General features: G+C 44.3%; 1 protein-coding gene across 1 annotated transcript in view; it reads right to left on the reverse strand.

Moving 5' to 3' along the window:
• The window catches only part of EML6 (EMAP like 6), a 126,969-nt gene that overhangs the window by 20,936 nt on the left and 78,855 nt on the right, over positions 1-27,178 (reverse strand). The window contains exons 23-26 of the mRNA XM_089922490.1: positions 7,791-7,869; positions 4,509-4,638; positions 2,880-2,978; positions 1,698-1,871 (exon numbers count right to left, since the gene is read on the reverse strand). Coding sequence (XP_089778616.1) covers positions 1,698-1,871; positions 2,880-2,978; positions 4,509-4,638; positions 7,791-7,869 — 482 coding nt within the window. The remainder of the gene's footprint in view (positions 1-1,697; positions 1,872-2,879; positions 2,979-4,508; positions 4,639-7,790; positions 7,870-27,178) is intronic.

Consider the following 27,178-nt stretch of genomic DNA (forward strand, 5'->3'; position numbering starts at 1 on the left):
TAAAAAACAAACAACAGACTGGAAGAAAACATATGCGATGCTTTAAAAGACAATCAGTAAAGAGCTACAAAGCATAAGCAAAAGACAACCCTCCCACCCACAGTAGAAAAAGGATTTGAACAGCTGAACTGCAGAAGAAGCAATGTAAGTGGCCAATAAAGAGATGGAAAGAGGATTAATTTCAGCAATCATGGGGAAAATACAAAATAAATAACATGTACATTTCTTCTAATCCACTGTTTGCTTTTGCCTAGTTTTAATCTCATGGACACTTCTAATTGTGAAGATGCCTGTCTCCCTCTTTGCACTGGCTTCCAGGTTGCTCAGAACAAATTTCATACAAGTATCTAGGACCTGACAACATGCATTTTATATATTAAGCTCATTTTTTTATTCCATTTAATTTTGTTTCACACACACAGACACACACACACACACACACACACAAGGGTTCCACAAGATAATTTGTTAAAGACAAATGAGAAATGAATACTACGCTCTCCAATGATAACAAAGAATGGATATAAACCTCCCTCAAAACTACATTATCTGTAAGCAGGATTTGAAGTGAAGGCAAAAACCACACATAATCAGCTCAGAAGAGCTGCTGGTTGGTGTCAGGCTATGAGACATTATCGCTGACTTAGAGCCCTTCCATACAGACAAATGCTGGTTCCAACAAAGATAATGGGAGAAAATTACCAAAGGGAAGACTTCTCTTTTTCCTGGGAGCTTATTTAAAAGCTCCGGCTCCACCAATCCACTTGGGGAGTCAGAAGGGGCCCTAGGTGAGCAAGAGACAAGGCAGGGACAGGTACTGTGCTGGGGCAGGTACTGTGCTGGGACAGGTACTGTGCTGGGGCAGGTACTGTGCAGGGGCAGGTACTGTGCAGGGGCAGGTACTGTGCTGGGGCAGGTACTGTGCAGGGGCAGGTACTGTGCCTGAGATCATGCACAGATCTCCCTCTGAGATCACGGGACTCGAGAAGCCCTGGATTGGAGAAGTGCTTCCTCTGTGCCTGCCTGGCTTAGCATGCCCCAGATACAGGCGGCCTGGCTGGAGACAGACCTCATTATTAACTAACTGGATCTGCTTTTGCCACCCTGAGAATATACATGCAAGATTGCATATATTTGATCCAAAGAAGACTGTAAATTTAGTAGCAGCCTGTGTGCATGCACATATTGGGGGAGGACAAGATAGAAATCTTGTCACATTAAATGTAAGCCTTAATTATAAGGTGAATCCCCATTTCAAAACTGTTAATAAAAAGAGTTTCTAAGACTATGGTGATAAAACCCCAACCCAGTTCCTGTAAGAAGGCAATCAGGGTGACAAAGCTGCAGCAGGATCCAGGGTTCACCAGACAGGCAAGGAAGTTTGGGTAGGTAGGTGATTAGGACAGAAATGGTGGAGGCTGCTGCCTCCTGTCTGAGGAGGGAGCCAGCCAGCACTGAGCCACCTTCCCAAAGCGCCCAAAGACCCTTCACTGACCAGCTCAGCACTCCAGAGGCCACGGGGTCCAGGGATGCAGTGGCAGCTGACGAGCAGCTTCTCCAGGATCCCAAGAGCCCTGGTTTCTGCTGATGCGGCAGCAGTGCCTCTGGTGGGCCGTGGAGTGAGGCAGATCTAGGTTGGAGCCCAGCCCATGCCACAAACAAGCCTCCCAGAGGGACAGAAAGCCCGCTTCCCTTACCCTCCTGCCAGCGCCAGACGGTGATGGTGTGCTCGGGGTCCACGCCCACTGACACCAGCAGCTTCCCGGTTGCGCTGAAGTTGATGTAATTCACCCCCTTCGAGTGGAAGCACCGCAGCACGGAGAGGGTGTGTTTGGTCATGGCGTCCCATACGTGGATGGAAGGTGTTGCTCCTGAATGTGGGAGGTACGACGAAGAGCTAAGGCTGGGGAATGGTGGAGCCGAGGCAACGCTGACGCTCACCTAAAAGCCGCTTTAGGACAGGTGTTCGGGGCGTTACAGTGACGGGGTCTAAGAGACCTATGGCCTGGCCTGGCCGGAGGTGAGAGACAACGGGAAACATCTGCTGTGCTTTCAGAGGCAGAGACCTAAGGGTGTTTATGTCCAACACACACACTCGAGGTGGAGTTTACACAAAGGAAACTGGTGAGGTCAATGATTTGTATCTGCAACTCAGCCAGGTACAATCAGCAAACGAGGTACATCGACATGGTTTTGCTGTGCAGATTCAAACTACTCACAGATGGAACAGCCTTACCTGGGGTCTCCGTAATATCACCTGCATTGGATGAGCAATGGCAATGAGGAAGCGTCAAGGGAAAACAATAGCTAAAATAAGTCATGTTTCTAAGAGTGAAGCACTTAACACCAGCATCAGAAAGTTCCAAATTAAATTTTAAAATGGGCATGGGTTCAATGAAAACAAGCAGGAAGATATGTTTGGAAAAATTGCCTTTGAAATGACAGAGTTAAAAGAAAACCACCACCACTCTTCACAAATGTGAATCAGTTCACATTTGTCATTGGCATTTTCCTAGGGTAAGAAGAGCCAGGCACACATATTGGAATCTACCCTTGCCAAGCGCAACCTCCAGGCTTCAGATGTGGGGCTCTTCACTTGACACCTGGGCTCTGAAAAATTATTCTCACAAGTCCCCAGGGATGGGGGCCACCCATTTATTTGGATGATGAGGCTCTGGTCTGACTTAATGGTCCTAAGGTCACCAATCACTGGTTGTGTCAACTCAGGCGACATAGATACATTCAGGGCTCAAAAAATCAAGAGTGACATCGAGAAAGGGTGGATACCAATGACCTGCCCGCTGCCTCCCCAATAACTGCTGCTAAGTCAACGTCTCTGCTCAGCTGGGAGAGCCTCGGCGGCTGCAGGACCCTCCTACCTATCTGGCTGGTGGCCACCACGTTTCTGTACTTGGGGTGCTGGTTCACCGTGAGGCAGAGGATGTCATCCGTGTGCTCCAGGTAGAAGCTCTGGCTCCCTAGGAGAGACGGGGCAGGGTGAGCAGGGGCCTGAAAGAGCTCTTGGGGCAACCCCAAAGCTTTGTGTGAGTCTTTGGAAAGGCCTTGTAGAAGCGAGAGCTTAAAGTGCCGAACTCTCACTTTCGGAATCATCCTTAGGGAGACGGAAGATCCTTTTTTACATTTACACATTCTGTCCCAGGATCGGGAGGAGAGCTGGTATCTGTTATCTAATCTAAACACACAAGTTGCACTTCAATCCTTCTGCATCCTGTGTGGCGCCACAGCACAGCCCAAGTGCACAGGCTTCCAGAGTCCAGAACGGTTCCTCCTCCTGCAGCCCAGGACCCACGGCTTCTCAGTGTCTCTTCCTCTGGGCAGGGCAGGGAGGGGGCACCTGGAGATAGCGCTTTGCTGAGCAAAATGGCACTACATATTAATTGGAAAGGGAAGACTAAACAGGAGAGTACTTAGGAAATCCCTTTTAATCATCTTTATCTATCAAAGTGCTAATCTCCTGAGTGCCTGGATAGCACAGGTGATGGCTTCACCCCCCTGAAGCCCTAAGTCAACATGTGTCACAGGAAGTGGAAGAAAGGACAGGAAAATCTTTATCGTCTATTGCAGCAAACAGTTTGCTGACTGCCCAAGTGGTCACTGTAAACCCACCCAAATGCACAGGAACTGAGAGGTGAGTGATGGCATGGAATACAGCACATTGCTACTAACCTGGTAACATGTGGCTAGAAAATTGAGCAAAATGTATAGAAAATTCCAAGGCCCCCCTCGCCCCCAAAAAACAAATCATTATGTGTCCAGTGATTTTACTGTCTAAAAAAATCTATGCATGAACTACAAAAAACTATGAAGGAGCATAAAAATTTGAGGGGAAGAAAAGGTTTGTTTTAAGATATAGAGCAAATAAAGGCAACATGTTACCGTGTTTAAATCTTATGGTAAAAATAAGGGTGTCTATTAAGTTAGTTTCTGAATGATTCTTTTTGCTTGAGGTGTTTCTTTTTAAACTTTTTTTTAAATTTAAGAGTCATTCTATAGTTAAGGGACATTTTAGGTATTTTTGTTTATTGTTCTCATTCTTATTGTGAATGTGGTTAACTATTCAAAACAAACAAAACTTGAAAATCTGAGTTGCTAAAAATTTTGGTGACTGTTAAAAATCAATGAGAAAAGTTCCCCCATTTTTTGTTCTTGGTTACTGTCTATAAGGGTTTCTCTACTCCCCACACCCTCCTTCTGGCTTCCCTCCATCCCTCTCGGCCTCCGTGGAGCTGATGGAAACACCGACACCTCCCCTCCAGGGCCTGAGATGAGATGTGGCTGGGTGAGGGATAAAGAGAAAGAGGGTCTGACTCTGTGAACGTGGGCCTGAGCATCTTCCAGGACTAAATGGCACCAGTCTGGAATGGAGTGGAATGGCTCTAAAGGGAAGAGACAGCTTATGCTTTGGGGCATCTAACCAGTGGGAAAGTGCATAAAAGTGCTAAAATAAAAGCCTGTGTTCAGATGGCGGTTTCTCCCAACCCATTTACCTGTGGACAGGTTCTGAACGATGCCGGCCGCGGCCGCGTGGAAGATGATGTCAGCACCGTCATTCAGGTAATGCAGGTTATTGCGACAGTCAAACCCTCTGTAGCCAAACACGTGGTCGAGAGCCAGCTCCTACATTCCCACACAAGGATGAAAGGGTCCTTAGAGGAAGTAACGGCACAGGAACAAACCCACACTTTGGGGACACGCATGTCATGGGAACCATGAGGCTGGTGAGACAGCCAACCACTCACTCCTTCTTGACCAGCTGGGGATACAGTGCAACCCTTTCTTTACTTCCTTGACATAATAGGGGGACAGGCTAACATGTAGAACTACAGTGAGTTTTCGAAATAGAAAAGATTTGCTTCCTTGCTTCTCAGGTGAGGCAAAGCCTACCAAGGTGATATCCGGTAAAGGTTACCCAGAAGTTTTACGTCTGCGCCTTGGCAGGTGCTCTCGAAGGTGAGCTGAATGGTGTCTCAGAGCTCTGCTCTGATTCGCCCAGATGCAGCAGGGACCGGCAGAGCACAGCACTGAGGCAAATGCCATGCTCATTCTGTTGCTTGGTGCTTGCCAAAGTTTCTACACCATCTACATTCTTTTCTCCCCAACAACTAGATACTGTTCTAGGTTTACAGTCTTTCTCTTCTTCCTGTCTTGTCTTCCATGACAAAAGCAGTGACTGATTCAGATCAGCTCTGTTCTTAATTTGACTTGACACACCTGTATTGTTGGCAGCTCTTCTGCACCGGGCACTTTGCTGGTTGGGGCTTGGGGCGGGGGGAGGGATACAAGATTAAGAAGATATGGGTCCCTTTTCTCTAGGTTCCCTGATTCTAGCCTTTTCTCTCTCCAAAGCTTGCGAATTGCAAACATCAGATTAATTCTAAAATACCACAACACCTCCTTACTCAAAAGCATTCAATGACTTTCACTACCTATGGGTAAGTCCAGACTCCTTAAGTTGGCACAATCAGGCCCTATTCTCACATCTCCTGTGACCCTTGGTCAAGCTGACATGTCCATTTAGCTCACATATCAGGAGGTTTCCTATTTTTATGACTTTTTTTTTTTTAAATTATTTCTCACCTGGAAAGCCCTTCTCCTCCTTTCAACTGAGTGAGCGGCTACCCACCTCTAGTCTCTTCCCCACCCCATGTGTTTCCCAGAAACTGCGTGTGTAATATGTGATTCCCCAGTCTAGGTGGACAACTGACTCAAGCTGGGCCAATCGGATAGTTTCCGCCAGGAATTTATAATTGAGGACCCTGGTAAGAGATGTAAAACTTGGGCACTGGATAGCACCACAGTCTACTAAAGAAGTTCAAGAAGTCTGCAGGAAAAGAGACGAATGCATCAGGCATGCACGAGGCCCTGCTGGGCAGAAAGAGGCACCATCTTGGCTTAGGGCAGCTTTTCAGCTCCTGGACCCTGTCTTTCCTGAAGTTCAGCTGTATTTCTTGACCTGTGCTGTGTTCTATGATAAACCCCCCGCAACATATTTCCCTTTTCCAATACAAATGTTTCAGATAGATTTTCCTGCCTCGGGAGTTCGGAGCGCAGCAGAGGAGAGAGAGGAGTAGGGAACTACGGTAGTAGAGCCCGACAAGGGTGTAGAGGAGGGGGTGTGGGGAGGGTGGAGTACAGGAGGGTTAGGGCGGGGAGCATCAGGGAAGATTGCACAGAGAAGGGCTTGGAAGGGTGGGGTGTGGGGAGGGAAGAGGAGGAGGCTTCTCAGCATAAGGAGCTTGAAATCACAGGGGCCTGAAAGTCCCAGGCAGCCTCAGAGAACATTCATGGCTGTGGGGTTAGAGACATGAGTTGCAGTGGAGAATCTCAGGTGATGAGCTAGGAAGGGGGCTCCTGGGTGAGGTTCTGAAACCATGAGCTTGGATCCCATCAGGAATGTGGGAACCTCCTGGGTCTTAAAGCTGGGGTGAGGCATGAAGAGTTGTATTTTCAAGAGCTAACTCTGTGGGCAGCAAAGGCATGTGTCAAAGAGGAAAGGGAAAAGTCTGGAGGCAGAAAGAACAGTTAGGAGGCCTCTTTCAGAAAACAGCAGGTCCCCTGGAGCTGCCATCCTAACAACTGAGTACAAAGCCCTCTCTACTTACTGGCTTGGTGATCTTGGGCTGGGGCCTAACATATCACTTGACTTCTCTGAGCTATAGTGTTCTCATCTATAAAATGGAACAATAATGGTACCCACCTTGTAGGTAGATGTGAGGCATGTGTGAAATACTTGGTGGGAAGTATATATACAGCAAGGTACTGGCACACGGCAAGGGCTCAAACAACATTAGAGACAGTGAATAAGCCTGCACTCTCTATGCACCCCACTCCCTGAGTGGTACTAGGTACAGGGAAAAGGGGCCAGGTCTGGGACATTTTTGAGTTAGTACCCATAGGACCTGGAAAGGGTCTGAAGGAACCCTTCAAGGCAGGGCTGAAAGAACGTGACCCAGGGGATGTGGGGATGGGACTCTGGTCACTGCTGGGGGACACAGTACTGTGTGGAAGGGAGAGAGGATAAGGGAGAGCCATCGGGTCCAGTTAGGGTCACTTGAAGGCATCTGTGGCAGGGGTCCCCAACCCCCAAGCCACAGACCAGTGCCTGTTAGGAACCCGGCCACACAGCAGGAGGTGAGCAGCAGGTGAGCGATAGAAGCTTCACCTGTATTTACAGCCGTTCCCCATGGCTCTCATTACCACCTGAGCTCCGCCTCCTGTCAGATCAGCAGCAGCATTAGATTCTCATAGGAGCGCGAACCCTACCGTGAACTGCGCATGCGAGGGATCTAGGTTGTGCGCTCCTTATGAGAATCTAATGCCTGATGATCTGAGGTGGAGCTGAAGCAGTGATGCTAGCGCTGGGGAGCAGCTGCAAATACAGATTATTATTAGCAGAGAGGTGTGACTGCACAGAGACCGTAATAAATCAATTGCTTGCAGACTCATACCAAAACCCTATCCGTGAGTGGCAAGTGAAAACAAGCTCAGGGCTCCCACTGATTCTGCATTATGGTGAGTTGTATAATTATTTCATTAAATATTACAATGTAATAATAATAGAAGCACACAATAAATGTAATGCACTTGAATCATCCCCAAACCATCTGCACCTCCCCCTGCATCCGCAGAAAAACTGTCTTCCACGAAACCAGTCCATGGTGCCCAAAAGGTTGGGGACCGCTGTGTGGGACTTGCAGATGGTGATGTCCACCAGGCAGATCTTAGAACATCGACATCAGATTAAAAGCAAAATAGTTGAACCTCCTCACCTCAACCAATTTCTTTTTTTTGGTGATACTGTTCTTCTGGAGTTTCTCAGGCTGGGGAGCTGCTCTGCTAACGGGTGGTCTAGAACAGAGAGTGGCCAAAAGAAACACAGTGTTGAACAAAAGACAGCAAGGTTGCTTGTCCAGCGAGGTCAGCTAAGACCAGTGCCAGGCTCTCTCCCCTCCCCCACTTGGAGGACCCCACGCCTGGGTTTGATCTGTCCTGCCCCCTCCCTCCCCCCCACCCCCCACCCCAGGAAAAGCTGTTTCTGACATTTTGGGTCCTGGATTCACAGGCACCGGGTTGGGCTTCCCCACACGTAAGGCATCAGAGCCAGGGTCAGTCCCTCTCTCCTGGGAGCCAGGAAGACTGCGTGAGCCAGAGGGGCTGGTCTTAAAACTAAAGAGGAGCCTAAGTCTGGGAAGGAAGAGGCCACACTTCCTGAACCCACCGGCCATTCTTCAGACAGGGATGTACCAACACCGTTCAGAATTAGGTGGCCAGAGATCATGGCGTGTTGTGAAGTAGGACTTATAAGCCATGCCTGGGAACGGGCCCTGAAGGCCAAGTGCCCAGGTCATTCTTGCCACACGAAAGGGCACGTAGGAAGCAAAGGCATGAAAGACAGAACAAACTCCTCCACTGCCCTGTCCCTCAGGGTCATGGTCTGCATTCAACTGCTACCACCATGCCCAAGGTTACTTTTCCCTGCTTGGTTTTGGAGATCTGGGCCTCCAATTTTAATTAAGAGATTTCTTTAATGGGTAAGCCCTCAAGGACTTGTATATGAGGAGGGCGATCTTTTGGTAACAGGGACTTCCCTCAAATCAGACTTCTCTCAGAGTTTAGGGGCCCAGGGATGGACAGGTGGGACCTGCATCTGCTCCCACCGCTTGCTCAAATCCATTAGCTACGGCTCTTGGGCTATGCAAAGAGAAAGGATTACCTGGATCCCCTTGCGAGCAGCACACAAAGCCAAGTGAGAAACTTAGTACAGGTCAGAGCCACACTAGCAAGCACCTCATTCATGCACAAGCATCGTCCAAGTGAACAGACATTCCCGTGTGGCACACACCATGCTTCCCGAGCATGCCAGCAAAGAGCTAAAACAGAAATGAAAGAGTGCACCGCTCTGCAAATTCAGAAAGCTCATACCCTGGCGTCTCTGGGCAAACTCTGCACTAAAGCGCCTACAGGATAGGGAGAAAAAAGGAAGCCTTGTCACTGCTTCCGCACCCTCTACGGACTTTGCCAGTGCGCCTGGGGCCACTGCTTATTTTAGAGTGTGCTGGGGAGAAACTTGTTGTCAGAAGAACCATCACATCCTCCTGGATGTCGTTGGGAGTTAGGCACAATGGCTGCTTTGTTTCTGACTCAAGTTCAACTAATAATTTAGCCTAATCGTTCGCAGTGTTTCTTGGGAGGGCAGCTTGCCTGCTGGAAGGGCTCGCGTTTTTGTGCTGGGGAGAAACAAGGTAGCTTTATTTTCTCAGAAACTCTTCAGTCAAAACACGTTATGTAATCATAAGTGATAATTGGACCAAATGGCATCACAATCACCACCGGAGAATGGGGAGAGAGCGCGTCTCTGCAAAACGACACCCCCGGCTGATATCATCGCCGCCAAATTGAGCAAAAGCGGGAGGCCGGGGGCAGGCCAGTTTTCACAATTAGACTGCCTTCGCATTAATTATCGCTTCCCGGGACATCTGCTCTTTCTTCTGTTTTAGTGGAACTTTTAAATGAAATCCGTGGGTTTCTTCTTCCACCTAAGAGTCTTCGAATGTATGACAAAAGCAAGCCAAGGTCTGAGATGGGAGCAAGGGGACGCTGGGACTAGAGCACGGTTCATAAGGCAGAATTTGAGATTACACGCAGGGCTCGTTTTCAGGGCATACACAGGTTGTATAATATGTCACATATTATACAGTGTATACAGAGTATGCATACAAGCACAACCACTGTGTATTTATATATACAGGAGATTGTGTATATATATACACGTAGAGGCAATCCGATGCTTTTTTTCACCTTGATTTTCAGTTAAAAACTGAAAAGTAAAGCAATCTCAGAATGTTTCTTTCTTATTTCACAAGCATGTTTACAGCTGTATTGCTTCAAAACGGAAGATGAGGGGGCAAAAGGCAGAAACCTGCATTGTGGCAAATTCAGCAGAGTGTAAGTATAGACCCTTCACGGTTGTGAATTCTGCATGAACGCTTAGTTCTAGATGCTCATCGAACACCTGGGCTTTTGCAGAGTGCTGTGCATACTTACTTGACAATTCCCTGCCTCCAAAGGAAAGCAAGTTAAAACACAATACAAGCATTAAAGGCTTCTTTCCAGGCATCTATAAACAGGGTTCATAACATCAGATGTGGTAGGGACTGCCAACAATTTCAAACACAGCCAAACACTGCAGGTTTAGCATTTTTCAGTGGATCTAAATCCTTCCAGATTCAGATTCCTTTGGAAACGTGACTCTGAAAAGTTTTGCTGAGGTGGGAAAGAGTAGAGTGTGTGAGAACATTCACTCACTTTTCAGTCCAATAAACTCTTTATAGCTGGTTGTTCTCAGCTGGCACACAGGACGGGAGAGGGAGGAGGCCGTGAGTGCAACTGGGAATCAGCAGGGAGGTGCAGAGAGGTTAAGGGCTGGGAAGGCGAGCCGTGGGGGGAGGGGGGAGGAGCAGAGACACGAAGGGGCCTCATGGGGGCAAGTGGGGCTCTGAAGAGACTCTGGGAAACAAAGGAGAAAGAGTTTCCATTGGGAAAGAAATTTAAGGAGGGAACCTGGCAAGAGAGCAAGCGAAGTGGATAATCAGGAGAGAGGAGGAAGGACAGGCTTGAGCTTGGAGAGGGCGGGAGTGCAGCTATTCAAGTAAGAGAGGGTGGAGGAGAGGCCTGGGAGCTCAAGTGTGTGATGTGTTAAGTCACGAGGCAGCCCTATTCCTCCCCAGTGCTGGGGGTGCAAGCTGCTGGAGACCCACCCCACTCCCCTGAGTGGAGTCACCACCCCAGGCCCCATGTTTCCTGTGGGCATGGAAGGACCGTGACGGGTCAATCCCGGCTGCAATCCCACTGCCCAGCAGCTCGGCTGCTGAAGAGAAAGCTTAGACACACTTGAAGACGTGTGAGTGTTACCCTGACACAGGCTCTCACCCCACAAAGGGCCCCAGGGGTGGCCAGCGCCCAGGTATTCACCTCCCCGCCCGTCGCCCCTCCCTGGGGTGCTGGGCTGGCAAAGCAAGGGGTGGAGCAGAGTACACGATGACCTGAGATGCACAGAAGAGGGTTCAATGCCAGGGCTCTTGGGGCAGCTTCTGAAGTGACTGAGGAGGTCAAGGAAGTCAGTCACAACCCAAGACGAGCGCAACGTGAGAGCCAACTAGGGAGGAAGGCTCAGAAAGCCTGTGAGAAACAAAGTCGTTCCAAGCAGCTTCTATAAAGAGAGGTGCGGGTGTGGAGGAACTCAGCTACATTTAGCCAAGAAATGCAAGTTTGGAATTGTTTTTAGTGTAGTTAGTCAGACCATGTTCAAAGTGTCCTTGGAGGAAACATAGCTTTCTTCAGATTCCAAAATGTGCTATCAAAATGCTCTAAGAGTTTTCAAAATGTCTTGGGAAACCCAGCTATCCTTGATCCTGGTTCCAGGTGGGAACCAGTGGGTGATGTGAGCACTGTTTTAGAACTGTCCTCCCAACAAGATCTATCACCCCCATGGATGGGCTGCAGGGACTCAGTGAAACCCCTGACATTCACGCCAAATTGTTTTGTACATGTACATTTTTTCTGGGGAAAGGAGGCATGTTTTAATTATATTTTCAAAGATGTCTGGAGGGAGAGAGAGAGAGACAGACAGAGAGGGGGATTGGGATCAACTAAGAACCACTGCTCCAGGAAGAGTCCAGGTTTAAGAAAAGTCTCCAAAGCCATGGGAGCTCTCTATTATCAAAACAAAAGGAACCGGATTCTGTTCAATGTATTCCCATGTTTTCTAGAACCATCTGTAGAGCTGCTCAGCGAAGAATTGGAGTTGAAAGAAGGGTGGCAGGCAGGGGAACTATGTGCTACCCTAAGAGAACCCTTCTATCTTGAAAATGCTCTTGACTGAAGCCTATAACACAGCCCTTTTTAACAAAATAGAGGTATAGTCCCAGACTTGGCCATTTTAGGTGAACATCAAATTATTTGGGTGAAAAATTGAGGGCATAAAGGACGGCGTAGAGGAAGTACAAGTAAAGGCGAAGACTACTGAAGAGGCCAGTGTAATAATCCAAGAGAGGGATGATGTATATCTGGACTAAAGCAGTGGTTGTGGAGAAGGAAACAAGTGAATATTTAAGGAAATATTGGTGAAGAATACCGCAAAGACTTTATAATTGATTAGCTCTAGGGCATGAAGGAGGAAGAGCAATTCAAGTGGAACACCAGTTTTCTGCTGGGGCCTCTAGGTGGATGGTGGCACCGCTGACTGAGACAGGAGAAGAGTTTTGAGGGAAGCTGATGAGCTCCATTTTGGCAGGTCAGACTTTGGACATCTGTGGGTTGGCTGTACCAGCTGGAGGTTAAACTGAGAGGTGGGACTCAGACATATGACTTTGGGAATCATCAGCCAGTAGGTGGAATATATGAATCAGGGAGAGAGTGTAAGGTGAAAAAAGAGAATGGCCAAAAGTGAAATCCTAAGGACCAACAGCATGTGAGGGGCTGGAAGAGGAAGCCGAGATGGGGCACTGGGAAGGAATGGTTGGAGAGGTTGGAGGAGGGCCAGAAGAGATTGTTTCCAAAAGGTAAATGACAGAAGAATATCTAAAACCGCACTGTCCAATATGGTAGCACTGGCCACATGCAGCTCTTGAGCACTTGAACTGTGGCTTGTCCACATTAAGATGTGTTATAACTGCAAAACACACACCAGGTTTCGAAGACCTAGTAAAAATAATTCAAAAAAGAATATAAAATATGAATTATTTTTATATCGATTACACATCAAAATGACATTTTTATATTTTGGGTTAAATAAAATACATTATTAAAATTAGTTTCACCGTCTCTTTTAATTTTTGCAATGTGGCTACTAGAAAAATCATATACATGGCTTGCATTATATTTCTGTTGAACAATGCTACTCTAGAAGAAACAAGTTTGCCCTTTAAACAAGACAAAGAGGAGAATGGATTGGATTTGGGAATTAGAGAGTCACCATGACAGATGGAATGGCTGGAGAGTGAAGGAGAGACTTGGTAAGGTCTTGGTGAGAAGGAGAAAAGGGAGGGAACGTGAGGGTGGGAATATGTGTATAAGTGTAAAAGCTCAGCCAAAGGTCTTGTTTTCCTCCTGAAGAGAGTTAGGTGGGGATGGGAAAGACTGGAATGTGTTTCTTGGCTGAGGACATGGATCCAGTTTTGGGCAAGTGGCAGAGGAGACATAGGAAAGAGGAGAGATGATGAGGGAGCTCAGATGGATGGGAGGCTGGGGTCCAAGCACCAGCTTGAAGGAGGGACCAGCCTTGAAGAGGAGGAGGGTCTCACTTCCTCTGAGAGGAGAAGGAAGGAGGTGAATAGTTTCTGTGGGGTGGCGAATAGAAAGGACTCTGGTCAGGGCAATCGGTACCAATGTGATTTTCTAGTCAGAAGAGTGGAGGCGTGGGGTTGTAGGAGAAATATAGGAATGGAGAGCGGAGAGGACTGGAAGAGCGGCATTTAAGGAGGCAAAAAGTGAGGCCAGGAGGGAGCTGATGAAAAAAATGGAGGTGTCTAGACACTGGATGTCTTGATGAGGATGAAGATCAGGTGTTCTGGGAACGAGAAATCTAGAGGAGAGAAGGGTAAGTCATGGAGACAGGAGCTACGGGTGATGACTTAAGCCACAGCACAGTAGGATCTGGGGGGGTCGGCCAGTTGACCACTAGCTAGAGACAGGAAGTTGATAAACGACAGGAAGTGGGAGGGGGAGAAGATGGCAGAGCATGATGTGAACTTCAAAGGAGTGAATTTCCTTTGAAGAGAGCACGCCGATATGCTTCACACACACCTGCAAGAAAGCCCGAGCCTCCACACCTTACACCCAGTGACATCGTTTCAAGGGGCACAAATCGCGCACCCTAACGACTGCTTCTGCAAATACCTTCTCAGTTATCACATCAGGACCACACAATGGTAAAAAGCAGGAGGGTAAACAACCCTAGTATCACCCATTCCCTCCAAATGGAGGTCTGAGAGATGTTCAGAGACTTGATTAAAATTAGAGGACCCAACGCCACCAGTGTCTTCTGAGAGAGAGAGAGAGAGAAACTCCCTCTTGGTAGAAAAGCGCTTACCCATTTGTGATATGTTCTTTAGCTCCATGTGCAAGTGGGTTTGAGTCAACTGATTCCACTGTAGGAGTATAATTTCCTAGGTGTGTTAATCTATTAAAAAGTCATTTTTTAGCACTTCATAGCACCTCTGCATTTTTATGCCCTGGAACATTCTTTGTGATAAAAAAATGAGCAAATTGTTTTCTAATGAATGGCAGGCTAAGTTCCTAAAATTATCAGTTACATAGAAGTCATTACTTTGCTTCAAACAACACAGAAAATCAAGGGGTGTGCAAAGGGAAAATCATTTATGAAGGTAGCATTAAATTCCCTTAAATCACTAACCATTCATCTTTCAGAAGAGTTACATGGCAAACAACAGGCCTTTGAAATGATTAATTTCAGCATATCGGGGTTTAATAGATATTGTAACTTCAGTTCCTTCCACCTTGTCAGAGAACAAGAAACTTGCCACCTTTTACCTGCTCAGGGCAGCTCTGAGTGTAGAGCTCACAGAATTAAGGGATTCAGTGAAGAAGAATAATTTAGCCTGGAGAGAAATGCTCTGGAGTAGCAGAGCATTGTCCCGTTTGCCCTCCACGTGCTCAATCACCCTCCCAGAGTGAGATCTGAGCTTAGCTCTCATGCAACATATATGCAACTGCAGGGCTCTGTACCAAATCTTAGGCTCTTTATGGTCCCTCCACCGTGGGATGGAGTGGTTTTAACAGATCTCAGTATGGTAAATTCAGCAGCACCTGCTAGCATGACTGTCAATTCTTAGAGACTCTTACACTACAAGCTCACAAAGCATCTGCTGATCAGTGATGACAAAGGGCTTCTGTCAGGCCAGGGAAGCTGAGGAAAGTGCCAGGAGAGCTGGGCTGTTCATTCGTTGATGTCACCATGGATGGGAGCATTGTCCCGCTACATCATGCTCATCAAACCTCAGGCACATTTGAAATGTGGGTTTACTGATTAAAATAAGGCATTTTTCAAAAATTGGGGGCAGGTTCTCTCAGCAGACTTCTGTCCTCAAACATAGCACGAAAGGTAAAAAGAGAAACTGGGATTACCTATAGATGGTGGTTTGTTGCAATTCAGGGAACTCTATCTAAACCTTTCCCATATTTTTACACTTTGCCACTTGGGAGCATGTTCTTTGTTTCATTGTAAATCTGCTGACTAAGAAGCTTTGTCTGTAAAAAGAACTTTTCAGTTCTTTTTGCCTTGGGTTATTGTAATAGATTTAAACCAAATAAACATTTAATTCCTAATGGATGGAGGGTATGAAGATAAAAAATCATTTAACCAAGAGCAGTTCCATGGCAAGATGGGGCATCATTCAGTTCTACATGGGTCACACCTTTCACCACAAAAGTAAGACCACCCGTCGGTGCTAACAAAACAAAGGTAAAAGTGGTTTGCTGACAAAAAACAGATTTTTAGACCATTTTGAGGACAGATTCATTTACTTAAATATGCAGAGAAGCAGGCTAAGTAAATGCGTCCATTCATCTACTCACTGAAGAAATATCTGTTCACTACGTACAAGGCACTGTGTGAGGCACATGGTGGTGACCATGATAGGCACAGGACTGACCCTTGATAAACTGAGAGTCGCATAGACAAAGTTTATAATTCAGTGGAACTTTAACTAGCTTGATACCATGGACCCATGTACTAAGGAACTAAGGATTCAAGGCAGCTATTAATTTGGGGCTGAAACAAAAAACACAAATCTAAAGCAAACCAATCCCCCTAAACGTGATGTACAGTTTTCTTCATAGGATTTTCTTTTTGTTTAAGTTCACAAATCTGTACAAATTGATTTGGAAAGGATATGAGATAATAGAAGTAGATAAGCTTTAGAGCCTTCCTCACTCAGCCATAAGCATGGTTTAAGAAAAAGTTTGGAAATCCCTAGTGCTAGACCACTCTGTTTTGAGGTCATTTGGTGCTAGGACCTGTCAATTCAGAGATGAGGGGGCCACCATTTATAGAAGGCTCAGAATCTGCTTCTAATCTTTGTTTGTAAAAGCTTCTTGGTTTCCTAAGGAACATATGGCCTAGATTGAGAGTAAATATGTACCAGAGGGACTGAAAGATTAATGTAAGAGTATTCACAGATTCCTTCTTTATAATCTCCTGCTAAGAATAGTTCTGGCACTGCCACCTCAGTGTTTCCTCACACTGGCTAGCTGAAATGGATGAAGGGTGAGGTTGCCTTGTGGGGGAAGGCAGTCTGTGGAGTGGAAAACATTCTTTTCCCATCCCCTCACCATGGAGGATTAGGAGAAGGATTCCACTCAGGACACAACCCCCCCACCTTCAATACATGTCTGGGGGTGCTCAGACCACCCTCCCCAGAGTGAGGCACTAGAGGGAGGGGGAGGACAAAGATCACCCTTCAGGATCCTGATCTGCCTGCAAATCCACAAGTAGGGGTTACTGAAAGATAATGAGATGCTGACAGCCAAATGGGCGAATATTGCAAGGGGCCCCTGGTGCCTGGGGATGAGTCCCTGTCCATGGGAACTGTTGCAGGCACTGCTCATTCAACCATATGAAAGGAAACCTGTGGAATATATGACTGAGCAGAGAAGTTGCCTGATCCCCTAGATTCCCTCCTAAACACTCACTGTCATAGTCTGCCTGCCAAAGGAGACAATGACCCACAATGCCACAGAGATGTAGCTTAGGAGTAAGGGTCTCTCCACTTAAGGCTGGTGTTTGAAATTGCCTAAAGGCAGAATCCTTTAACCTGAGAGCTGGAAGGGGCCAGGGGTGTCCACTACTTAGAGAGAGAAATTTCCAAACTGCATTATGAATGTAAAGACAAGATGCTGACAAGATCTTAGACTTTGATATCTAATCCATGGGTGTCAGTTGGAAATCAACTGGAAATCAACCTAAATCTTGTTGTTAAGGAGTTTATTCATTCATTCAACAAATATTTACGGAGTGCTGGTACTGTTATCAAATTTGGAGATAAAGTAGTATATCAGAAATTTTGCTTTCACAGAGTTGACATACTAGTTTGAGGAGAGGGGTTAAGAAGAATCTCCTAATCTGGTAAACAACAAAGGCCTGTGATTGTTCAACTCTTAAGGCAATCCTCAGACCTCCAACCAACAGGAGTAGGATTAAAAAAGAAGTGGCATTGATCCCACTTCTGACACCAATCCCACATCCCACTTGTTTTTTTTTGGCTGTCACCCATGGCATGCAGAACTTTCCTGATCCCTCGTTTAGGGATCAAACAGCGACCCGTGCAGTGGAAGCTCAGAGTCTTAACCACCAGACCACCAGGGGAGTCCACCAATCCCACATCTGATTGCCTGAAGCCCTTGCCAGAATGCAGTCAGCCACTTTCCAGGTAAACACTGGATATCTATTGAGCTTTTAGATGTAAGAGAAAAACCAAGGGCAGCTAAATTTTGCTTTGACTCTCACTGAACCAACTCTTTTTGTAAAAGTCAGAGATTCCAGAACAAAAAAACAAGGGAAATGGAAAGATGTGAAAGGTTTCAAATGTTGGGGAGGTAATGGTAGTAATAATAAAGTTGATATAAAAATGTCATTAACTAACTTTTGCTTTAAAAAATGGCCAAGATGGAGACTGATTTCAAATTAAAATTTTTAAATGTGAGGATTTCTACTTTAAAATATGTGTACTATCCCACTGAAGAAAAGCCCAGAATTAGACGGCTTCGCTGGTAAATTCTACCAAACATTTAAAGAGGAATTAACACCAATCCTTCTCAAACTTTTCCAAAAAACTGAAGAGGAGGGAACACTCCCAAACTCATTTTACGAGACCAGCATTATCCTGATACCAAAAACAGAAAAGGACATTACTAGAAAAGTATAGGCCAATATCTCTGATGGATACAGATGTAAAAGTTCTCAATCACATACTAGCAAACCGAATTCAGCAGCACATTAAAAGAATCATTCACCATGATCACGTGGGATTTATCCTGGGGATGCAAGGATGGTTCAACATATGCAAATCAATCCGTGTGATACATCATATTCACAGAATGAAAGAAAAGAAATATATGATAATCTCAACAGACGTGGAAAAAGCACTTTACAAAATTCAACATCCATTCATGATAAAAACTATTAACAAATTAGGAATAGAAGGAACATATCTCAACAAAATAAAGGCCATATAAGACAGGCCCATAGCTAATATCATACTTAATGGTGAAAGGTTAAAAGCTTTTCCTCTAACATCAGGAACAAGACAAATGTGCCACACTATTCAACATAGTACTGGAAGTCCTAGCTAGAGTAATCAGGTAAGAAAAAGAAATAAAAGTATCAGAATTGGAAAGGAAGAATAAAATTGTCTCTATATTCAGATGACATGATTTTACATACAGAAAATCCTAAAGACAACCATAAACCTGTTAAATCTAATCAATGATTTCAGTAAAGTTATATGATACAAATTAACACAGAAAAATCAGTAGTGTTTCTATAAACTAACAACAAACTTTCAGAAAAAGGAATAAAGAAATCAACCACATTTACTAGAGCATCAAGAACAAAATACTCAGGAATAAATTTAACTATGGAGGTGAAAGATCTCTACTCTGAAAACTACAAGACATTGATAAAAGAAATTGAGGAAGAGGCAAATAAATGGAAAGGTATCTCATGTTCATGCATTAGAAGAGTACTGTTAAATTGTCAATACTACAAAAGCCATCTATAGATTAAATGCAATCCCTATCAAGATTCCAATGGTGGGACTTCCCTTGTGGCGCAGTGGTTAAGAATCTGCCTGTGAATGCAGGGGACACGGGTTTGAGCCCTGGTCCAGGAAGATCCCACATGCTGCAGAGTAACTAAGCCCCTATGCCACGACTACTGAGCCTGCATGCTACAGCCCATGAGCCACAACTATTGAGCCCATGTGCCGCAACTACTGAAGCCTGTGTGCCTAGAGCCTGTGCTCCACAACAAGAGAAGCCACCGCAATGAGAAGTCCATGCACCGTAATGAAGAGAAGCTCCTGCTCACTGCAACTAGAGAAAGCCCACACACAGCAACGAAGCCCCAACACAGCCAACAATAAATAAATAAAAACATATTAAAAAAAAAGATTCCAATGGCACTTTTTTACAGAAGTAGAACAAACACTCCTAAAATTTATCCAGAACCACAAAAGACCCTGAATAGTCAAAGAAATCCTCAGAAAGAAGAACAAAGTAGGAGGCATCACACTTCCTGACTTCAAGCTATACTATAAAGCTATAGTCATCAAAACAGTATGGTATCAATATAAAAGCAGACAAATAGACCAATGGAACAGAATCAAGAGACCAGATATAAACCCAAGCATATACAATAAACTCACATTTGACAAGGGAGCCAAGAATACTCAACAGAGAAAAGACAGTGTCTTCAATAAATGGTTCTGGGATAACTGGATAGTCACATGTCAAAGAATGAAACCAGACCCATAACTTACACCACTCACAAAAATTAACTCCAAATGGATTAAAGACATTTAAATGTAAGACCTGAAACCATGAAACTCTTAGAAGAAAACATAAGAACAAAGCTCTTTGATATAAGTCTTGGTAATGATTTTTTGGATATAACACCTAAAGGGCAAGAAACAAAATAAAAAATAAACAAGCAGACTACACTAAACTAAAAAGCTTCTGCACAGTAAAGGAAATCATCAACAAAGTGAAGAGACAATCTATGGAATGGGAAAAATATTTGCAAACCATATATTGACAAGGGGTTAATATCCAAAATATATTTAAAAACTCATACAACTCAATAACAAAAAACCAAATAACCCCATTAAAAAATGGGCAAAGGACCTGAATAGACATTTCTCCAAAGAAGATATATGAAAGGCCAACAGGTACATGAAAATATGCTCAACATCACTAGTCATTAGGGAAATACAAATTAAAACCATAATGAGGTATCAATTCATTCCTGTTAGAATGCCCATCATCAAAAAGACAAGAGATAACAAATGCTGGCATGGATGTGAAGAAAAGGGATCCCTTGTGCACTGTTGGTGGGAATGTAAATTGGTGTAGCCACTATGGAAAAAAGTATGGAGGAGCCTCAAAAAATTAAAAATAGAACTACCATATGATCCAGCAATTACACTTCTGGACTATATCCAAAGGAAATGAAAAACACTAATTCGAAAATATATCTGTACCCCTATATGCACAGTAGCATTATTTACAATAGCCAAGACATGGAAACAACGTAAGTGCCCATCAATGAATGAAATGGACAAAGAAGTTGTGGTATACACACACACACACACACACACAATTACTAGAGTTACCCATAATTTACAAGTAAGCTGCATCAAACCGGTGCTAAGACAACACAATTTAAATGTTAAAAGCTAACTTTTCTAACTCAGAATTTTTTTTAAAGAGAGAGGTGACCTTGCCAGTCTGAGATAAACAGTAGAGGCTAGCAGGAAGCCCAAAGCCTTTCTGAGGGAAGAAATAAATATGCTTTAGCTTGTTTTTTTTGTTTTTTTTTTTTTGCGGTACGCGGGCCTCTCACTGTTGTGGCCTCTCCCGTTGCAGAGCACAGGCTCCGGACGCGCAGGCTCAGCGGCCATGGCTCACGGGCCCAGCCGCTCCGCGGCATGTGGGATCTTCCCGGACCGGGGCACAAACCCGTGTCCCCTGCATCGGCAGGCGGACTCTCAACCACTGCACCACCAGGGAAGCCCTAGCTTGGTATTTTGATTTGTGATTTGTGACTATAAGTTATGCAGCTTCTAAGGTGAGAAAACAGGGGTGGAGGGTTTGAACCTCTCATTCTTTTCGTAAAAGGTGGAAAATGCTATAACACGCAAGACAATGTTATAAAGACTGTGTAGAAACAGAAAGGGTTAAGTCCCACATTCTTTTATTCATCCCTGGACAGAGAGCCCGAAGCTGCAAGCCTCAGCACTTGTTAATAAAGGACCCTGAAAAAATACATACTGCTGACTCAGGTACACTGAGAAAATAATCCCTAAGCTAACAATTACATCCACTTAGAAAAATAAAAATTAGTGAATACTTTAATGCCAATTTCCATAAAAATAGTTCAATTTGTATTTATTTTGTATCTTTTATCATAAAGTTGGAGTTCTGTCTGAATACAGGTTCCAACTGAATATATTAAATAAAAATCTCCATTATTACTGTTCCCCATGCAGATGGTTAATCTGAGCAGTTAGGTGAGGAGGAGGTGGGAACATGGCCCCACCAGGTGCAACTAGGAAGACTAATGGCTGGTCAGCATATTTGGATTTTTTTTTTAATTAATGTTTTTTAAAAATTATTTTTAAATTTTTATTTATTTTATTTTTGCCTGTGTTGGGTCTTCGTTGCTGCATGGGCTTTATCTAGTTGTGGTGAGTGAGGGCTACTCTTCATTGTAGTGCATGGGCTTCTCATTGAAATGGCTTCTCTTGTTGTGGAGCACGGACTCTAGGCACACAGGCTTCAGTAGTTGTGACACACAGGCTCAGTAGTTGTGGCTCACGGGCTCTAGAGTGCAGGCTCAGTAGTTGTGGCACACAGGCTTAGTTGCTCTGTGGCATGTGGGATCTTCCTGGACCAGGGCTCGAACCTGTGTCCCCTGCATTAGCCGGTGGATTCCTAACCACTGTGCCACCAGGGGAGCCGCATATTTGGATTTTAATAAAAGACCATATCCCACATTTGGAGTTATTATTAGATCCTATCTAGAAATTAAGAAAATGCTTTTGTGATTCATTTCTGTGGTCATCACCCAGTTACCACAGGAGGCAAAACTGGGGTTGCATGGTATTTTGATCCATACAAGAAAACGGATATTGGTACCAAACATTTCTATAGTTTTAAGTTTCTAACTTCTGTTTTTTTGTCTTAATGTGAAAATACAAATCTCTGGAGATGGACCAAAGATGTTTAAACACTATTTTTAAAGATACTGTGGAACCTCCTAGAGTAACAGAAATAAAAACAAAAATAAACAAATGGGACTTAATTAAACTTAAAAGCTTTTGCACAGCAAAGGAAACCATAAACAAGACGAAAAGACAACCCTCAGAATGGGAGAAAATATTTGCAAATGAAACAACAGACAAAGGATTAATCTCCAAAATATACAAACAGCTCATGGAGCTCAACATCAAAAAATCCAGTTAAAAAATGGGCAGAAGACCTAAATAGACATTTCACCAAGGAAGACATACAGATGGCCAAGAGGCACATGAAAAGATGCTCAATATTGCTAATTATTAGAGAAATGCAAATCAAAACTACAATGAGGTATCACCTCACACCAGTCAGAATGGCCATTATCAAAAAAGCTAGAAAGAATAAATGCTGGAAAGGGTGTGGTGAAAAGGGAACTCTTCTGCACTGCTGGTGGGAATGTAAATTGATACAACCACTATGGAAAACAGTATGTGGGTTCCTTAAAAAACTAAAAATAGAACTACCATATGACCCAGCAATCCCACTACTGGGCATATACCCTGAGAAAACCATAATTCAAAAAGAGACATGTACCACAATGTCCATTGCAGCACTATTTGCAATAGCAAGGACATGGAACCAACCTAAATGTCCACTGACAGATGAATGGATAAAGATGTGGCACATATATACAATGGAATATTACTCAGCCAGAAAAAGAAATGAAACTGAGTTATTTGTAGTGAGGTGGATGGACCTAGAGTCTGTCATACAGAGTGAAGTAAGTCAGAAAGAGAAAAACAAATACCGCACACTAATGCATATATATGGAACCAAAAAAAAATGGTACTGATGAATCTAGTTTCAGGGCAGGAATAAAGAGGTAGACATAGAGAATGGACCTGAGGACTTGGGGTGGGAGGGGAAAGCTGGGGCAAAGTGAGAGTAGCAACGACATATATACAGTACCGAGTGTAAAATAGTTGGCCGGTGGGAAGCAGCAGCATAGCGCAGGGAGATTGGCTTGGTGCTCTGCGCGATGACCTAGAGGGGTGGGATTGGGAGGATGGGAGGGAGGCTCAAGAGGGAGCAGATATGGGGACATGCGTATGCATATGGCTGATTCGCTTTGTTGTGCAACAGAAACTAAAACAGTATTGTGAAGCAATTACACTCCAATAAAGATCTATTAAAAAATAAATTAAATAATGCAAAAAAAGATACTGTGGAATATAAAAATGCAATGTGACTACAAAATACTGATTTTATAAAATATTGATTTTATAATTCTCATCTTTTATGAGTTGATTCTTGAGGCACTCCTAGACAATGGTGTAAAAACTATGGCTCATCAAGACTGTCCCACTTAAATTAGGTAAAGTTTTAAGTGTCTCTAATAATTCTTGATATTGATTTGGCTGTATTTACTGGCATCTTTGATTGTATATATACAGTTATAATATTAGGTAATAAACACCTTTACATATTCAAAGGCATTTATAAAGGATAGTAATTACTGTTCAATATTAAAATGGCCTGAAGTTCTCTTCTGTGATAATAACACCAGTTTCCTTTAGGAAAAAAATTTAAGAATGAGCCGATATTTTCCATGTGCCCCTCCAAAATCTACCCTCCACCCTTCTCTCCTGTTCTGTGCCCTCCATGACTGGGCTGTTGTGGACTCTTTCAATGGTCTGTCTTGCCCTTCCGGTTCTGACTGGATTCAGCTAAAGAGAGGCACCAGTAGAAGATTAGTGAGTGAGAGGAGAATGCAATTGAGGCATCTATTCCTTCAGTACCTCCTTGCTGGGACTCACGTTAGTTACCTTCAACCCTCCCCATCAGGTCTCAGCTCCTGTAAGGTGGGTTGCTCCCACAGCTACCTTCTCCACATCTGGCAAGAGCTTCCTGCACTTGCCCCTTCTGTCCCTGGGATGGTAATGACTTACTATCCCCAAGGTGATACCCCATCCCTATTGTTTCTTTTCTTTTTTTTTAAAATTTATTTTATTATTTGATCTTTTGGCTGTTTTGGGTCTTCGTTGCTACGTGTGGGCTTTCTCTAGATGCGGTGAGCAGGGGCTACTCTTTGTTGCGGTACAAGGGCTTCTCATTGCAGTGGCTTCTCTTGTTGCAGAGCACGGGCTCTAGGCACACAGGCTTCAGGAGCTGTGGCACGTGGGCTCAGTAGTTGTGGCGCATGGGCTTAGTTGCTCCGCGGCATGTGGGATCTTCCCGGACCAGGGCTCGAACCCGTGTCCCCTGCATTGGCAGGCGGATTCTTAACAACTGTGCCACCAGGGAAGCCCCCCTATTGTTTCTTTTAATTCTGCCCACACCTTTGCTAAGTCCCTTCATTAAGCTCTCCCCAAATTACTTCCTTTTCAGAGTATCTTTCTTTCTTGCTGGGGTCACAACTGACACAGAGTTTAGGCCAAGTGTGAAAGTTTAGGTTATTCCTTTCACTGTCTACCACTTTTATGAAATTCTATCTAAGATATTAGTTGTCTTATATTTATATATTCTTTGAAGCCAACTCTAGGGAAGCCTGAGCCAAGAATCGAAACCAGAAAAGAAAGATTTCTGAAGTTTTAGATAAGAGTATCCAATGCAGTCTTTAGAAATACAATATATAACATGGTGCAAAGACAGGAAAAAGCTCCTATTCAAACAAAGCAAAAAAAACCTTACATTTAAAATATCCATATAACCTTATGACTTTTTGAGCCTACTTTTTTCTATTTCAGGTCTACAATAATTTAAGCAATCTCTAGTAGTTATGGGGAACAAACTAATGCGCACTCAATAGAGACCAGATTCTCCGCTTGGGACAGGAAAACCAAAGATGAGCGTGCATTCTGAGCACTAGACGAGGTTCTGGAAGCATGGATTCCTGACGATGGAAAAGACTTCCTGACCTTCCTCAGCCACATAAATGCCACAGATGGCTGCTGAGCGCCAGGATGACCCAACAGTTCACGCAAGGCTAGGTGCTAGCTGGACAGGTGTGGCTGGGTCAAGGAAGCAAGACAGTCTGGCGTGCTAAAGCAAAGACCAGCATGCTCGGTAAGCACCTGGAAGGGACTGCATATTGGTAGGTGTAGCCTAGTATTCTTTTGAGAGCAATTACACATTTCTCTCAGCTTTCCCACCTGTTGAAAGACTGAAACTGAAGATCGTATGGCTTCTGAAGAATAAGAACTCACAGTGTGTTCGAATTATACAAAAAAGCGTAATCAAAAGCCTTCCAGCTACTTAAAAATCAAACAAGTCTAATTAGAAACAATCTATGACTATCATAAATTTTAGGAAGTAGGGATTCAGTTTCTTAAAAACTGATTGATACATAATGTGCAGCTGCCTTCAAGGCACTGTTCTCAATATGACAGATGTCACACTCATCTCACAGGTTCTAAGGTGGAAAGGGATTTAAACCAGAAGTAGAACTGCCTGAAACATTGGTAGGAGGCAAGGTAAGTCCCTGCACTGAGTGGGTGTTCCAAGCTCACATCTCCTGTGGTCCTCAAGTATTTGTCTCCCGTTAGTCTTATTGGTGCATGCCTCGGCACAGGTACATAGAACAGGCACCCAGGTATCTGCAGGTATACACAGAAGGGAACAATGAAGGGAAGGTCAAGGACAGTCCCTGGTCAGTAGGGCTTGAAGTAGTCAAAGGGAGCAGTGTCAAGGTTGACAGTCCCGAATATTCCCAGGGAGAACCTGGGTGTTTGATGCCTGGCCCCCTGCACCTGACGTCTGAGATGCTGCCTCTCTCTCACGCCTGGCATGCTGGAGCCTGTGGAGCCCATTTTGCGCTCCAGGTGGAGGACTCAGGGAAGCTGTCTGCCTGACTTATTGTTTGGAGTCCCCCCTACCCCGAGGGCTTGGCCCTGCCCCAAGTTCCCTCTCTCATCCTGCTTTCTCACAAATTCTCTGAATGTCTGCCTCGCCTGGCACCCCTTTCTTTTGCAGGTTGGAAGCTGCCTACAGTCCTATCTCTGAGGTTCAAGCTTCCCTAAAATTACTGACAAGGATTGGAGGAGACTGCTTGTTCTCAGTTCTGATTAGGAACTGACTCATGACCATGGAGGCTGCTAACTCAGACACCACTTACTACTCCTTCTCCCTTCGCCCATTCCTGGTGTGGTCCTGCTTAGCTCCCAGCATGCTGTGCAGCTGGCATCCTGCTCTATGGTTACAGCCCCCTCTGGGAACTGATACTGTCAAGGCTTCTTAAAGTTATCGAAGACATTGCTATGTATAGAAAAGGCTTGACTATTCCTTTGGACGCTGGATTTATATCTTCTTCACTGCATGTTTTACTCACACACCCTGGTGTGAATTATTTTTTTAAATGCCAGTAAAGTGGTGAAATGCTTACCCCTGTATCTCATAACACTATGAAGCATTTTTTCTTTCATATTAAAAAAAAGTCAATCCTGTGTATGCTAATCTATGACGACCTTGTGTGATGAAGAAAATGAGGGAGCTTCAAAATTCTGGATTTTAGGACTGAAAATTCTTAGGGTCCTCTCTATCTTCACGTTTCTTACCTCTTCCTAAATTGGGCAGGTATGAGATTTTTACAGACCTGCCCAAAGAGACACCAAGACCAAGAGAGGTTCAGGTGAACCTTATTTTAGGTTAGAAACTAGCTGTAGTGTTTGGATTTAGGAATGTGATTAGATTTCTATATCTTAGTGGCCAGTCTAAATCTCAGCATGATGAATCACTGAGTTGTAGCAAGCAGCCAGAAACAACCTTGGAATAATAGCCAAGTCAACTCATTTCATAATGTTATGTGAAACTGGAGAGGTTGGGTATTTTTTTTTTTCAAAAGAATGTGTAATTTAGTTCAAATGTTTATTTTAGAGTGGATTATTTAAGTGGGAAGCTTATTCATGTACTTATGTGCATATGATTTTTAAAAAATTTTCTTTCTTTATTCTTAGAATTAGTTCCTTTAAAAATATTTCCTCTTTGTGGCCACTAAATAACCATGTTGCAAGCAAAATAAACTATAACTTACAGACTACTGCAGAAAAATCTTTTTTTTTATTATTAAAAGAGAACTCTGAACCCTCATAGTAACATTTAACAAAGATGCTAGGGAAGAATTAGGGTT

This window comes from Delphinapterus leucas, chromosome 13, assembly GCF_059928025.1.
Source record: "Delphinapterus leucas isolate spDelLeu-1000000601 "Yukka" chromosome 13, BTC_Dleu_Yukka2, whole genome shotgun sequence".
NCBI lineage: Eukaryota > Metazoa > Chordata > Mammalia > Artiodactyla > Monodontidae > Delphinapterus > Delphinapterus leucas.